Genomic DNA, 16,287 nt, shown 5'->3' with positions numbered 1-16,287 from the left:
AGGGGTTCCATTCTTCCTCTATCTCAGCGACTGGCTGTTAAAGACGGGCTCGCCCCAGGCTGTCATCTCCCACCTCCAGACTACATCCGACCTCCTGCATTCGCTGGGGTTCTCCATCAATGTGCCGAAGTCACATCTGACCCCCTTTCACAAGCTCCTCTTCATCGGAGCGGTTCTGGACATGACACAGTTTCGGGTTTTTCCTCCCGAACAGCAAGTCGGGGATATTCGGGCTATGATTCCGATCTTTCAGCCTCTGTCCCGGGTTTCGGTCATGACGACTCTGAGGCTGCTGGGCCGAAATCGGCCGCAGGTGCATGATGGATCACGAATGGTGTCTTCACTCAGAGGTGGTGCAAGGTCTCTTTCAACAGTGGGGAGAGCCTTGGTTAGATCTATTCGCCACCGAAGAGAAGGAGCAATGTCAGCAATTCTGTGCATTGGAATTTCCAAGGCGGCACTCGCTAGGGGACGCTTTTCCGCACCAGTGGAGTTGCGGTCTTCTATACACCTTACTGCCTATAACACTTCTGTCCAGAGTGCTGAAGAAGATCAAGCGCGACTGGGCCAAGTCATTCTTGTGGCTATGGATTGGGCACGAAGAGTCTGGTATTCTGAGCTGCTCAACATGGCCATCGATCCTCCGATCTGACTCCCTCTTCGGGAGGATCTTCTGTCGCAGCAGCAGGGGACGGTCCTCCACCCGAACCTGTACAGCCTCCACCTCCTTGCGTGGACATTGAGCGGCGGCAGTTGACGTCATTTGACCTGCCTCCCAAAGTTTGTGATGTAATCTTGGCAGCCAGGCGTCCCTCCACTAAGACGGTATACGCCTGCCGGTGGAACAAATTTGTGGCATGGTGCACAGCAAAGGCTGTGGATCCCTTTTCTGCCCCTCTTTCTGAGATTCTCTTGTTCCTTTGCCCAGCAGGGCTCTGCTCTGGGCACTATTAAGGGCTATCTTTTGGACATTTCTGCCTTTCTTCGGCTCCCTGATCAGCTATTTCTCTTCAAGTCTCCAGTGGTAAACCGTTTCTTAAAAGGCATAACGCATTTATTTCCTCCTATTCCCTTCATTATGCCTCAGTGGGACTTTAATCTGGTCTTAACCTATTTAGTGTGCGCTCCCTTTGAGCCGCTTCACAACTGTCCTTAGAGGCTTTTAACTCTGCATTCCTGGTGGCTGTCTCATCTGCCAGAAGAGTGAGTGAGCTCCAGGCCCTTTCATCAAAGCCTCCTTTTCTGTCTGTGCATCCGGACAAAGTTGTCCTCAGGACTCATCCATCCTTCCTTTCAAAGGTTGTCACTTCCTTTCACATTGGGCAAACCATCACTTTGCCCACCTTCTTTCCGCCTCCGCATCCTTCGAAAGAGTAAGAGAGGCTTCACCGTCTGGACCCAAAACGTGCACTTTCTTTTTATTTGGATCGCACTAAACAGTTCCGGGTGGATGACCAGCTCTTTGTTGTCTACGTGGGATCCAAGAAAGGTCAGGCCGTACACAAACGGACCATCTCCAGATGTGTCGTTTTGTGTATCAAAGCCTGCTATTCTTTAGCAAAGAAGGAGCCTCCAGTGGGGCTGCGCGCCCATTCCACTAGGGCGACGGCAACCACTACTGCTTTAGGACGAGGAGTTCCTCTAGTTACATCTGTCAGGCAGCTACGTGGGCATCGCTGCACACGTTTACGAGACACTACTGCCTCGACAGCCAAGTCCGGAGAGACGGCTTCTTTGGCGGTTCTGTTCTCCAGGACTTTCTGGTTTGAACTTGGTTCGCAGGCCCACCTCTGGGGTTGGTATTGCTGGGGTATCTATTCTAAAGTAAGGAATCTATAACTAACTGTTTCTTTCAGATGAACCAGTTACTTACCTTCGGTAACGATATATCTGTAAGAAACACTGGTTAGTTGTAGATTCCTTACCGCCCCATCCATCGTCCCCGTTCTGCAAACTGATTTCTAGGGTTAAGGATATCCTTTCAGGGCCCTAGTTTTGTGCACCAGTGGTCAGTGTGTTGCATGGCTCTGCGTTTCTGGCACGGAAAGTCGTGTACAGAACTGACCTCAGCGGGCGAGTGCGGCGTCTAAGTCGCTACTGCGACGTCATCCCAGCGGCACGACGCCAACGACAAACGCGGAGCCGACCGACCCCACCTTCCGACGCGCAGAGGTGCTGCTGATAAAAAAAACTTTCCGGATCCATTCTGACGCCTGGGGGTAATTCTAAGGTAAGGAATCTATAACTAACCTATGTTTCTTACAGATACATCGTTACCGAAGGCAAGTAACTTGTTCATCAGGTCAACTGAATACCCCTGGGGTTTGGTACATCCATAATACTGTAAGTCGCCATGGTACCTCTGCTATGTGCTCCAGATCTTTTGTAATTTGGTCAAACATCCCTTCCCTTCATATACAAATTGTTTGGTTTTCATGCACCAGTCCATATCCATAGTCCCCCAGTGTGGCAGTGATGGAGAACCCCACAGTTGTGCTAGGTTGCACCAGGCCACCACAGTTCCTAAATTAGAGATGGCACTGGTATCTGGTAACCTCCTGATCACTCCACAATCCTTAGACACAGAGCTTTCCCTCCAGTGTCGGGGACAGCCCGTAACCCGGGCGAAAGTTCATATCACACTCTGCCAGTGCAGTCACAGGGCTGTACAGTTTCACAATGTATGTAAGAAGGTGCCACCCTGCCCATAGCCCTGGAAGCTCTCATCGCTATCGGATCTGTCGATTGTAGTCAGCAGTACTCAATTATGATAGATTCTATGGAGTATGTTTAATTGGACAAGACAAAATCCAGCCTTAATTGCCTCTTCCCTAAGCCCCGACAATGCCTCCGTCCATTCGTCATCCGTGATCTCGCCAAAGTTGCTCTCCCACAGCCCCTTCAGAGCCTCCAAGGCATCGTATATGTTATTCAAGAGCTTGACATAAATCAATGACGTTGCCGCTTTTCTCTAACTATTCTATCCTCTAGCGGATTGGCCTCAAGTATCTTAGTGCTGTCCGAAATGTATCTGGACGCAGGCATGTCGAAGGCACAGGTAGCGAAAGACCCCACCTTCTGGCATCATGTATTCTTCCGTAAGCACTTGCAATCTCTTTATATTCGCCCCTGACTACACATCCCCGAGGGCACTGATTCCAATTAATTCCCCACTCTGAAAGCCCGCCAGTTTCCGTTCCTCTGGGAGTCTCCATGAGTCCTTTAGTGGGGTGCCCTCCATTATGGTTGTGTACCACCCTATCTGTCTCAGCGCCTTGATCCAAACTTGAAGCACTAATATAGGTCGCCCAACAAGGTCTACTCTTTCTCCCATAAAGTGCTGTTATATGTCTGCTTGTCTCCATGAGGGCCCTATCCCCTCTAAAGGAGGGGTCCTACTGGTCTGCAAAAACCCAATTATTGACTGCTACCAAGTGGGCAGCCCTGGCTTACCTCCTAATGTCTGGGAGGGCTGCCCCACCCTTATACGCTCCTCGAGTGAGCTTGGATATAGCAATACTCCGGGTGCCACAGTTTCATAGTAGCCATCACAGTTCTGGATCAACACTTGAGAAGAAGCTTTCAAAGATAACTTAAGGCTTGTTTTGCAAAACATAAAGGCGCTTGGGCAGCACTATCATTTTATATAAAGTTGCACTTCCCAGTAGAGAGAGTCTGTCAGTGGTTGGCATCACTTTAAAATGTTTCCAGCATGCCATATAGGTTGTCCATAAGGAAATTCTCAGGTGAGCAGGTAATATGAATCTCTAAATAGCAGAAGCTGTGCCTGGATATCCTCAGGCTGATCCCTGATCTGCTGGGATGGCTTTCAGTTTGTGGGAGTGTAAACCACAGAGTTTTACCCGCATATGCAAAGCCCACTGAAATTCCCAAATATATGTATGGATTGCATTATCCTGTCAATAGAGAGTTCTGGGTTTGAGTTATACAGCAGAACGCCGTCTGCATAGAGGGAGATTTTCTCCTGCCAGCCTGATGTCCATTGCAGACCCCATATCAGTGGATTCGCTCTCTCCCAGCATGCCAGTGGTTCTAGCGTCAGGACAAAAAGTTTTGGGGGACCAACAGCTTCCCTGTCTAGTACCCATATAGAGAGGAAGCGTACTTGAATATTCGTCATTGATTTTGATACATGCTAGTGGGTCACTATACAGTCATTGCACCTATCTCATGTAGCACGGACCTAGATTCATCATCTCTAGCACTTTGAATAAATAGAGCAATTCAATGGATTCAAATGCATTTGATGCGTCCAAGGACACTACATTGGCAGTCCGAGCTGTGTAACTAGCGGAAATTCATCTCGGTACTCCTACCCAGCATAAAGCCAGACCGGTTAGGATACATGAGGGTTGTGATTATGCATGTCAGTCGATTTGCTAATACTTTTGCAAGAATTTTATTATTAGCATTCAGGAGAGAGATAGGCCTGTTGAAAGAGCATTGGTTCATTTGTTTGCCTGCCATTTGAACACTTCGATCGGTAGCCCGCTAGGACCTGGAGTCTTGCCATACTGTAGGGGTTTTATGGCCTCCTCTTTCTCTGCTGCATCAGAGGGGCATCGAGTGCCGCTTTAGAGAGCCGAGGGAGCAGAATGTCTGGGAGGAAGACCAGTATCTCCTCTGGGGTACTGCTCAGTGCCGATGTGTATGAGTGTGAGTAATGGCGAGTGAACTCGTCTGCAATACAAGTATTACCTATTATGGTCCCATCCGTCTCTCTTTGGATCCCTCCCACCCCTCTTGCCTGTTCCTCTCTCTTACTCCGCCATGCCAATAGTTTTCCTACCATGTTGCCAACTTCATATAGACTTCAATGATCGGCTGCGTGATGGTTACTGACTTTTGTTAGTAGCCAGCTCATGGTATTCCCATTGGGCAAGTTCTAGGTGGGGTCATAAGTGTTCAGTGGGATGCAACACATTGAGTTTTTCCAGTTTAAGAAGGTGATTCTCAATGTGTTGCATTACTTCCGCCTCTACTTGCATTTGGCTTCCACTAAGGATATCGCCTGCCCTCAGAGGACTGTTTTATAGGCCTCTCACATCTCCATCTGCGACCATACTGAGAGTTAATTTTCCCTAAAGTAGTGTCAGTGCTGTCACACAATTCCTCCGCTACTCCCTCTTGCTTCAGTAACCTGGGTTCTAGTTTCCAGACTTTGAAGTGCTCTCATTTACTTATACCCAGTTCTGCATTAAGCGGTGAGTGGTCTGATATCTCGCTGGCTAAGAATCATACATGTAGGATATGGAACATGTATGACCCTTGCATGAATATATAGTCCAGGCGTGAGTATGTGTTGTGCGCCCCTGAGTAGTGTGTGTACTTCCGCACAGAGGCAGTTCCGCTAGACCTGCTAACTGTAGGCAGTGGGTGGGTGTGGGGGGGGGGGGCGGCAAGTCCATCGAACCGATTGTCAGTGTCATTCTGTTCCACCTACCAATCACTAATGCATAGCGCCCTTAGTCATCTCCTGTGACTCATCACCTACAAAGGTACGGTTCTTTTCAGCAACTCCCCTAGCTCCAGAGAAGTATCCTACAAGTTACAGCAGATGATAGGCTCTCTTCAGCACTTTAGAGTTGTTTCTTCTTCAGCACTTTAGAGTTGTTTCCTCTCAGGCGGTTCTCTTGGAGTAACACCAGGTCTGGAGCTTGTCGCCTGAGGTATTCGTAGATTACACCTCTTTTAATTTTACAATCCATACTATCGACATTTCAGAAGAGCAACGATATGCGCCCCTGCCTCAGGATACCAGCACTATTTAGCATTAGGCAGGTAAAATCTTACCTTAATTAATCTGCACCACCTTGGGTCTGTGTGCAGTACACCCTTGGCATTCAACCATATCGCAGCGAACAGGACATTGGTTTTCAGTCCCTAACAGTTCTTCTCAACCCATTCAACAGTGTTCCCTCCCTGTCTTCCGACGTCGCAGGGTGAAATCATCCACTACCACAATTTGCTGGGAGCTTGTCGCCCTAAACATAATACAAGTAGCGATCTTAAAAACAAAAATATAAGCAAAGTGAGTTCAAATTTGTCACAAAGCAGCCTCCCCTATGACCATTATCAGTAGCTGCCAACATCCATAATCACATACTCTACGGCCTTATGTCAACACTCTTCAACACGACACTCCACTGTACCGTACACGATTCCACTTCAATTTATAACAATTTACTCGACTATACACTACGCCTGTCCATTCTAGTGCACTCCACATCACTATACTATACCACACTCCACTGCACTATTTAACAGTTCACGGCACTGTATGCTACGCCAATCCACTCTACGGTATTCTACAACACTCCAGTCTACACCCCTTCACTGTAAGTTATTCCACTATAAGCCACCACACTCTACTCTACTCCATTCTGCAACACTACAGACTATGACAGTACACTGTACAACACTCTTCTCCACTCTACTGCACCACACTACACTACGATTTCAAACCCATTTTTCATAAACAAAAATACAGAACCGTTGAAATTCAATGATTAAACCTTTGTTATAGTTAGGAAACTTTAGGTATTCTATCTATGTAAACCAAACTTAAAATACACTAACATTACAAATTTGAAAGTTAGTTATACCTTAAATTTATAAAGTAGCACCACATTTTAATGAATGTAACTTTATTTATTCTTTAACTACAAACCAAACTTAAACTACACAAACATTTACGTTTCTAAACGTGTACTTATACCTTTAATTTTTAATTTTTTTTTTAAATAAACTTTATTTTCCATTTTCTTCATTTCAGCAGTATTACACATGTATGTTCATACATCATTTCGTAGTCAAAAATTGTCTTATCAATTCAAAATTAGTGTCCTATATATTATACAAATCGATGCGAACAGGCACCAGATGGTTGAACCAACAGCATTAATAATCATATGTTACATTAGGGTCCAATTTTTATCCTTCTCACTCTCAATTATAAAAGAGTTCAGCAAATACACCCCTAGTTTCCCCACAGCAAAAACACATCTTGATTTGTCATCCTGACCGTTGTACACTTAAAACCATTGCAAGCGGAAAAACGGAATCCGCCCACTCCCTCCGGGACAATGCCACGTTCCAACTGGGACTCTGATTCCTGTCGAAGGGTCTCGATGTATGACCTGTAGGGTCCCCAGATGTCTTTGGGGCGGGATGTACAGGGCATCATACTTGCATAGAGCTCACTATTTACATTGCAATAGGCGAGACTGTGTAGCCAACTCTGGGTATTTGGAACAGTCTTCCGCCCCCAATGTAGGGCCACCTCTGGCTTTGCTATAAAAGACCCAGTGCAGCGAACCTACGAATTTTTTTGGGGAAGTTAACTCTGTACCCTAACAGGGCAACTTCTGGAATTGGAATCAAAGGGATGTTCAACATCTGCCCTAGTGTGCGGTGTACATGTTCCCAGTAGTCGCATAAGTTCGGGCATGTCCAGGTGAGGTGTGCGAAGTCCGCGTGTGGTACGGCACATTTACGACAGTTGTGTGGCTTGGATGGGTCTGTTTTGTGTGCCAGTGCTGGAGTAAAATAAATGCGGCGTATGAATTTAAAATGTAAAAGTTTGTGCCTGCGGTTCAGGGAGACATCCTGTGTGACTTAACAGCATTTGACCCATTGCTCATCTGTAATTGTGATTCCTAAATCTTCTTCCCATGCGCTGTGAATTTTGCTGTTGTGAACAGGTTTCAGTGAAGCATATGCCTTGTAAAGGTTAGAGATCAAGTGCGCGCTGTCCGTATTTTCTATGACCAATGTTAGGGGGGGAAACGAGACCGGCTCTAGTGGGAATGTCGGGAAAGTGGAGCATAAGGCGGAGTGGATGCGGCCCAGGACGAATTTGTCCATGATGCTACCAGAGATGAAGCGTGTATCTTCTGTGGGTGGAAAAATGTGGCCTTCTGGAAACAGAACCCCAGACGTGCTAGTTCGAATTTCGTCAGAGTGCGCTGCACCAGTCGCTCACCCGTAATGGGAATTAGTTGGTTGTTGACGACAGGAAGAGCCCATCCGCTCCTGTGACCCGGCGTAATATATGCCATGCTCAGCTCGTAGAGGAGACGGTCTGAATGTCGAATGGTCCCTGGGGAAGCCCGTAGGTAAGATCATTGAGAGGCGATCGGGAAGCACCAGGTCTGCCTCTGGTCTTAAATAGGGGATCCGGGCATCAGGATGGTACCAGGTGTATGCATAGCTACTCTGTGCCACCAAATAGTAGAGCAGAAAATCCGGTACATTTTAATCCCCTCTCTCATATGGTAACGTAAGGACAGCCCATCGGACTCGTGCCCGACTACCGCCCCACACCAACCGGCTCAGGAGGGACCGAAGTGTATTAAAAAAAATGATTTGTGAGGGTAATCGGTATGTTGTTGAAGAAATATAAAGATTTAGGGAGGACTACCATCTTTATTATTGCTACTCTACCAGCTAAAGACAGGGGTCAGTTTAGCCATTTCTCTATCTGAGTGGTAAGTGTGTCCACTGCCCGCCCATAACTGAGACTTAATATTTGAGCTGAGTCGAGATGAATTTGGATACCTAAATACTTAACCGATTCTGTGCACCATTCTAAAGGGAACTCAATGTCCCATGGCTTTGTGCTGCTTGTCAATGAAAATTTGACTGATTTGTGCCAGTTTATTCCCAGTCCTGAGAAACGGCCAAATCTAATAATTTCTCTAATCAACTCTCTTAAATTGTCTTGGGGGTGTCTAACATATAGTATTGTGTCATCCACATACAGCGATACCAATAGGGGACTGGTATGAAATTGTAACCCCCTGTGCATATGACTTTCTTGGAAGTGACGAATGAGGGGGTCCATGGCCAAAATAAATAATAACGGGGACAGTGGGCAGCCCTGCCTGGTTCCGCGTGTTAGCCAAAAAAGACTGTAAAGTGTGCCATTCAGACGCAGTCGGGCAGTAGGTTTATTATATAATTGGGTTGTCGTGGCAATGAAGCCCATGGGCATGCGAGAGAAGGGCCACTCTAGGGAATCGAAAGCTTTTTCGGTGTTGGGGTCAATCCTATGAATGACCGAGAACAACGTGCGGAGATTTAGGAAAGTGGAGCGATGGGGCACAAAACCGGATTGGGCTGGGGAAATTATGAATTCCAATACAATTTATTAAGTCTTTATTTTGACCATTCTGATCATAAAAGACAATAAACAAGTTAAATCACCACAATATATCAATCATAAGCTCAAATAATTAACAAGATATACATGACATGAGTGTAAAACATGTTAAAAAACATACTAGTTTGTTTATCTAAAATAAACTATAAAAACTTTTTTGCTTTAAAAAATTTAAAAGATTCATGAAGATTAATAACAATTCATCTAAAGTTCTAAACCCATGTGACCCTGTGCTAACTAAAAAATACAGTACATTACCATGCGAAAGATGCAAAGTAGAAGACTGTGCTTAATGTAGTCACTGTCGCAGTCTACTTGCTTTCAATCTTGTCGAATTCTCCACACCCATCCTAAAAACTTTGCAAGGGCAATCACAATTACCTCCTGAGTGCTGGTCTTTAATATTCGCAGTGTAGTGGCACTTGACCTAGTACCCATATTTATACAGATTGGTGTGAGTCATTTGCTTCGTGGCAAGCTGTATGCGGGACAAACAAACAAAATGTGGGATATTGTTTCGTCCGCAATCTGGGGATAATATATTATTCTCATCTATCCATGTCTGGATTCTATTCAGGACCAATCTAGTCATTATGAATTCCATTAATTGGGACAATCTGTTGGCGATGACTTTTGCTAATATTTTATAATCTAAATTTAGTAGGGACAGTGGTCTATAGGAACCAAGTTGCGTAGGGTCCTTGCCCGGTTTGGGGAGCAGGATTATGACCGCCTCGCGCAGGGTAGGAGGAAGAACCTGCTTCTGTAGAGCCTCTGCGTAGACCTCGATAAGTTTAGAGGGTCAAGGTATCTTTAATACTTATACCTTTAATTCATAATTTAAGCACCGCTTTCATGTTACTATACCTCGCGCACCTCCATACAAAGTGTATTCAACTTGGTAGCCACACTACATTAATTATAACTCTCCACTTTAACATGCACTGCGTTCTCACAAATCATGTGATTTGCGATTTTATAAGATTTCATAATGTTATTTATATAAAAGGGTATAAGCGGTGCATGGAGTATTAACATCTCAAAATGTAATATTCCCATGGCTAAACAGCCAAGTGAGTCACTTGGCAGTTATGAAGAGGTGAGGCGATATACAGTTTGCTCTCACAGGTTGATGTGGTGGCTATGACATTTATATTACTTCCCAATTTCCATAAGCAGCCTGTATACAGGGCGTGACAAATATAACAGTGATAGCTGCCCACTTCCTGCCCACTTTATGCACCTCAACCCCCAGCCCGACCTCTATACCTGCCAAATGGGCCTTTAGACAAACGCATCTTTATATGGATGTTCAAAATGTCAGATTTTTCTGTGCATGTCTTTCATTTGAAACCAAAGTTTCCAGTTCATCCTGTGTGCAATGCAGATCCTCTCAACCAATCCTGACCTTTACTTTGCATTTTGATACTTGTAGTTTTGTTTAATGAAAGACTACAAGCACTATCAAGCAAAGCAAAAAAAAACAGGATTGGATGAGCTACTACTCTCTGACATGGAGAAACCCGTGATCTGTATGACTGTTCAAAGTCCAGCGTAAATAATGAATACAAAAATAAGATTGTGCTTGGTGTCAGGATTTTCTTTATTGAGCGTTATGAGTATGTCGACAGCTTCTATCTTGTGCCTTGGTGCGCGGGCATCACTCTTTGGGACGCATATGTACAGAAGCTTTTTGACTGATTGCACCCCCTCCCACCTGATGCCTTCCCATTCCAATCCTTTAGATGTTTAGCCTCGCCATTTCGTCATTTCAGCCTAGATCTGGCGGGTCCTCCTAGCCCTACGGTCTGCTCCACCTCATCTATTGTCACAACAACTCTTCTTGCTGTATTCTACTTACATCTTCTGCTGCTTTCTGTGACATGGTCCTCTGCTTACTTATGATATCTTGCAATGTTGCAGTTCTGATACCCTCCATTATTATGACGTTCGTACCTGTTCTATTTTTAGGTCTCGCCTTGCTATCGCGTAAGCTATCGCGTAAGCGATCGCAAAGCGAGACTATAGAAAGCGGGTTTGAAAAGTGCTCCCAAAAAGCGGATTGCATGGCTAGCACGCGCACAATCACGCGCATCGTGCCGCCATGCAATCCGCCTTTTGGGAGCACTTCAAAGGGTCCACTCCCCCGCCCCCAAGCGCGCACGCGCCACGCTCCGCCGGGCTTGTCTTGTTGTTTATTACGCCATTGGTAGATCCGTCATTCCTTGTGCTGCACTGCATCTCAGAGAGCCACGTTTGCTACCTTTCATTGCCACATAGTGGTTACTAGAGCCACGTCACTCGGTCTCGCTTGGATGTTAAGATTAAGCTATACCAATTAGTTTGCCGATAGTTGTTTTTTTTAGGGTGGGGCGGGTGTTGTTTTTAGTCTGAAATCACGGACATAAAGTTTATTATTGGGCTGCCCAGAGAAATGTCTCCCTTCATTGTGGGTCTTTGTTTGATGGACATTTTAGGCGTGAGCTGCATGAATTTGCTCGAGTGAGGGGAAATGCGCGCATATTTGTGAGTTTTCTGAGGACTGATTCGTCAGAAATGTTTTTCTGCTTTGAGAGCCAAACTGCCGCCCGTCTTTACAAATTGGACCTTCATTATTTACCTTGGCGAGCGATCCTTGATTCGCTAATATGTTAACGCTGGTGGTAGATGATAGTAAATTGTTTGTATTTTAGTTTCTTTTTATGATGCGATTTTAAACGTTTTGCGCATGTTTGACCGTTTATATGGACTTCTCGGTCTTACTAGAGTTAAGTTTTGAAATTGGATTACCTGGAAATCTCACGAGCCTGGTATTAATAACGAATTCCAGGCTAATCCAGTGCTTGTCCTTGGCAGCTCGCTCTGGGTGGCATCTGTCTGCCACCCAGAGCGAGCTTCAAAGGGTCCGCTTCCCCACCCCCAAGCACGTGTGCGCGTGCCACGCTCCGCCGGACTTCTCTTGTTTTTATTGGCAGACACTCAAGCCTTGTTTCCTGTGTTTAACTCGCGTCTCCCCCTCTCTAGCTAAACCTATTGCCTCCAAGAGGCATCTGCCATTTTAGTCTATAAAGTAAGCCAGACCTCGACAAAGAGGCCTGTGATCTTGCTATAAAAATCTCCACAGAGGCCATTTATGCCAATATTAACGGGCCAATCCATTATCTGGAGGCACGAGATCGGCTAATCACCGAAATGGTGGCTGGCTCGGAGCGGATGCCTGCGATTTTTATGAGTTTTTGATAAAAGCGGCTTTATTAATTTTAGCTCCTGCAGCACGAACGCTGTTATTAAATAGAGACTGCGCAAATTGCTCCTTGATGGAGAGGATTACGAGTTCCTTGTGTGTTTTTAGGTCTCGCCTGAGCCAGCGCTTTAGCGCTGCTCTGGCGAGAGCTATAGAAAACGGGGATTTGAAAGTGCAAACGAGTGCTTTTCAGGCCCCCAACTACAGTGCATGTGCGCCGGGCGCGCGCACCAGTTGGCAGCCTGCGTGTACATTTCACGGGCGCTTTGATGTTCTCAGTGAGCCGCGCGGCCACTGCGAACATCAAAGCGCCCGCGAAATGATTACTTTCACTTTAACGTTCGCACCTACTTGGCAGACTGGTTCTCTGTTGCTCTTTCCTCCTCTGCTCTCTCTCCTCAGAGTCCGTCCCTCCCCCTGTTGCAGCAGCTGGCATTACACGGGGCGGGTGGCTCTTCATGCCTACCAGGCCAGTGGCGCTCTTCGTAGTTGCATTAGTGGCACGAAACGCTTTATAAATTCTATATTGCAGTAGTAATCGGAGTTACACGCCTCAAAGCGCTTCAGCGCCTTGTCAGAGGCAATAAGCGCTATATAAATCCAGTTACAGTACAATATTTCCGCAGAAGCCCCTTATAGCGCAACCAAACCTTCTTCGGGGCCCAACTCGTGCAGAAGGCATGAATGTTGTGCTCAGGTGTGGGCCCCAGGGGCCCATACTGAGGCTTGAAGGCCTCACCGGCACCAGCACGCTCCAGGGGCAGGCCTTCCCGTGCAGCCGTCTCTGCACCTCCGTGTCTCTTTGCTTAAACCGAAGCCCCGCTCCCCCCCCACCCTCCCCCACTTGTCTGTTATCTCTGGCTTAGGGCTAGTACCATATAACTCTCTCCGCTCTGATAAGGCAGGTCTCTGGTTTGAGTTCTCGAAGAACAAACAATACGTTTTTTTTTTTCTTTCCTTTCTGAAATATTTTACAGCCCTGTTTATGAGGGAATTACCAGACACTATTTATATTAGGGAACGTAAGATGCTTTTCTTAGTCTGTGGTAAAAGACTTCAAAAAGAAAACACCGTTTGCCTGTTATCGAAAAGTACATCTAAAGGAAAATGTGTCGGCTTTTCACTTGCAGATGGAATATTGTATTTTTTATTTTTGTAAAGTGCTGCACAGTGACACATGGTCTTTGCTACACGTGATTAGCTTTTATAAGTGGATACATGCACTGTTTAGATTATACTAACATTTACCTAAATAAAGCATCTATCGCCTAAAATTATACATATATAACAATAGAGTGATAACACAGCCATGTTATACGGTTCCGCGGTTTTTTGGCCCTGTAAAAAGCGGGTGTTACAATAACCTAGTTAAACAAGCATTTGCAAATGCTTGTTGTCTATTGCCGCTGTTTTGCCTCTCTTGTCTCCTCTTATGTGTGTCGCAGTTCTCTGTAAAGTGCTCTGATGCCCTCTAGGGTCATGAACGCGCTATAAAAATAAATCCTTCAGGCACCATTCCCTGGATTGTTCCCCCCCCTCTCCCCCCCTCCCCCTCCCCCTCCCCATCCCTTGAGTCGTGACAGGCTGTTGCAGACACCGAGGTGATGCTTCCCATACACATTACACAATAGACTCTCTCTCCTGCTTCCAATCACCTAATGAACGCTGTTAATGTGCACATTTCTTCCTGTAGTGTCCTCTCTACTCTCTTTATGTCACTAGGGAGGTCTCTTCCACCTGCTAGCCAGTGTTACAATTGTTATTGTTGATGTTTTTGTTGATATCTTATGGTATTAGCTTTTTATACAAGTTCAGATATATTAGCTTGCACATGAAACCCCATTCATTATAGTCCTCTGGGGACCTTGATTTCTTGCATGGCTGCTCGATCAAATTCATCCCTAGATTCTATGATCTATGGCTGCCTATTATGTATCTGTTTGTACCTTGAAAATGGCAATAAAGAGATTTAAAAAAATTAAAGCTCATAACTGCTATGTTGCTTCATGAAATGCTAACACACTCCGTTATCTCTCACATTTTAGCCTATAGCACTTTGTATGTGGGATGTTTCAGTCAATTCTTAGAATGTTAAATGTGAGATTGCAGTGTTCTACTGGGCGCAAAAAGACTGACAGAAGGTATCACGCATGGCCTAAGGCCTCTAGGCAGAAATGGAAAAGAGTAAAAACTTGCAGGCCTCTAAATATAGATTCTGCAGTATCCTGATAATACCAGCCAATCATTTTTTCTTGGCAGTAGTTTCTGATGAGATTATTGATGCAAACCCAGTGCTAATATTTCAGACTATCTAGGTATAATGTGCAAAATGAGACTATGCTTACTTTTTAAACATGCCCTTCTATCACTCATTAAGCATTGGCACAAGTGTCCAGTGCTGCATGTTGGTCCGTGAAATCCAGTTTTTTCAAGAAAAGGTTAATTTTGTGTAGGGGAAGGGGGCTGCCACGGACTCCTTCAGCACCAGGCATTTGTATGGTAGGTTAGAAATCAGCATTGCAAGGTTTTGCCTGTGCTCATTTATGCTAATGGACACTGTGTCTGGTTATGGAGCTTGTCATCAGATGCTCGGTACACAGTGTGCCTGACATATTGGAAGACAAACAGCTTTACTTCTGACGCTGTATAAAATCAAGTCTTTGTTTGTTTGCGCCCCCTTCTCTGTGCCAAGTTCCATGAGGTGACTGGTCATGGAGATCTACTATACACCATTTCCATTAATCCAGTCATTCAAAAGAGTTCAATGTTAGCAGAAATGGGCCCTTTATGAGCACCTGGGGCTTAGCTAGACATCAGATATATGGATGCCAATGGTGCCATTACCTTGTTAGCTCTGACTTTGGAAGAATTTAGAATCATCCATGGAGAATGTTGTAAATTGTATACATGAATGTGATTGAACTTCTTTAGCAACGTTTGCCTATTATTTTGCTTCTCTCTTATCTTTTCTTTGAGCTTGTTTAACCTATTATCTATCCAGCCTATAGGACACTGGTATACCAATCAAATGTTGTGCCATTTCACTGTAAGATTAGATGATATAAAAAGGGACTTGTGGAAAGAGGTACTAGTTCATAGTTTTTCTTTTATACATATTTGTAGATATTTGTTGGATAATAAGCTGAGCTACGTCTTAATCTTTTAAAAAATTTTTTAATTCTTATTCAATAGCATTGTGTGTGCTTGTGGGTGTGTATGCGTGCTTGCTTGAGTGTATGCGTTCTTGCCTTCTTGCATGCCATTACTTAAGAGTGTAGAAAAAAGTACAATTTTTACCAGTTCCCAAAGGGTCCAGGCCAACTTGTAATGATATAGTTGCAACTTTGTTCTCTGCTTTTATTTCATTAAGCTCTTTAATCTTTTCTGGTTGAATTAGGAATAATGACCCTGTCTCCCTTTGATCAAATGAAGACGGCCTCCATTCTTGGTGGCTACAATGCAGCAATAAAGAGCAGTCCTCCCGCCATGTCGCAGTATATCACCGTGGGCTCCAATCCATTCACTGGTTTCTTTTATGCCCTTGAGGTATGTCTTACATCATCTTATTTCTTTACCTTCAACAGAACTTGTTTTGTGTAGATTGTTACATTTGTGTTGATACTATGTGAACTAACTTTCTGATTGTTAAATATGTGTTGATTGTGTGTGTGTAATAATTGTTGGTGCCTGAGTGTCAGGCACCAGCCCAGACACTGACAATGAGAACTTGCAAAGCTTGGAAGATATGAATATAACCCCCTCATTGTTATCCACCAGCTGATAGAGTAGTTTCCTTTAAAGTGCAATAAAGTTAATGTAGGAGAAGTCATTCCTAGAAACCATCCTGCTTGGGAGGACA

At 45.0% G+C, this 16,287-nt stretch overlaps 1 protein-coding gene across 2 annotated transcripts in view; it reads left to right on the top strand.

Moving 5' to 3' along the window:
• The window catches only part of RAB3GAP2 (RAB3 GTPase activating non-catalytic protein subunit 2), a 687,447-nt gene that overhangs the window by 204,435 nt on the left and 466,725 nt on the right, over nucleotides 1–16,287 (top strand). For both annotated transcript variants that reach the window (XM_085612952.1, XM_085612951.1), the window contains exon 10: nucleotides 15,826–15,974. In XM_085612952.1, coding sequence (XP_085469078.1) covers nucleotides 15,826–15,974 — 149 coding nt within the window. The remainder of the gene's footprint in view (nucleotides 1–15,825; nucleotides 15,975–16,287) is intronic.

This window comes from Triturus cristatus, chromosome 6 (assembly GCF_964204655.1).
Source record: "Triturus cristatus chromosome 6, aTriCri1.1, whole genome shotgun sequence".
In the NCBI taxonomy this organism is placed as follows: Eukaryota; Metazoa; Chordata; class Amphibia; order Caudata; family Salamandridae; genus Triturus; species Triturus cristatus.
Note: the sequence above shows the minus strand (reverse complement) of the source record. Positions and strands in the feature narration are given on the sequence as shown.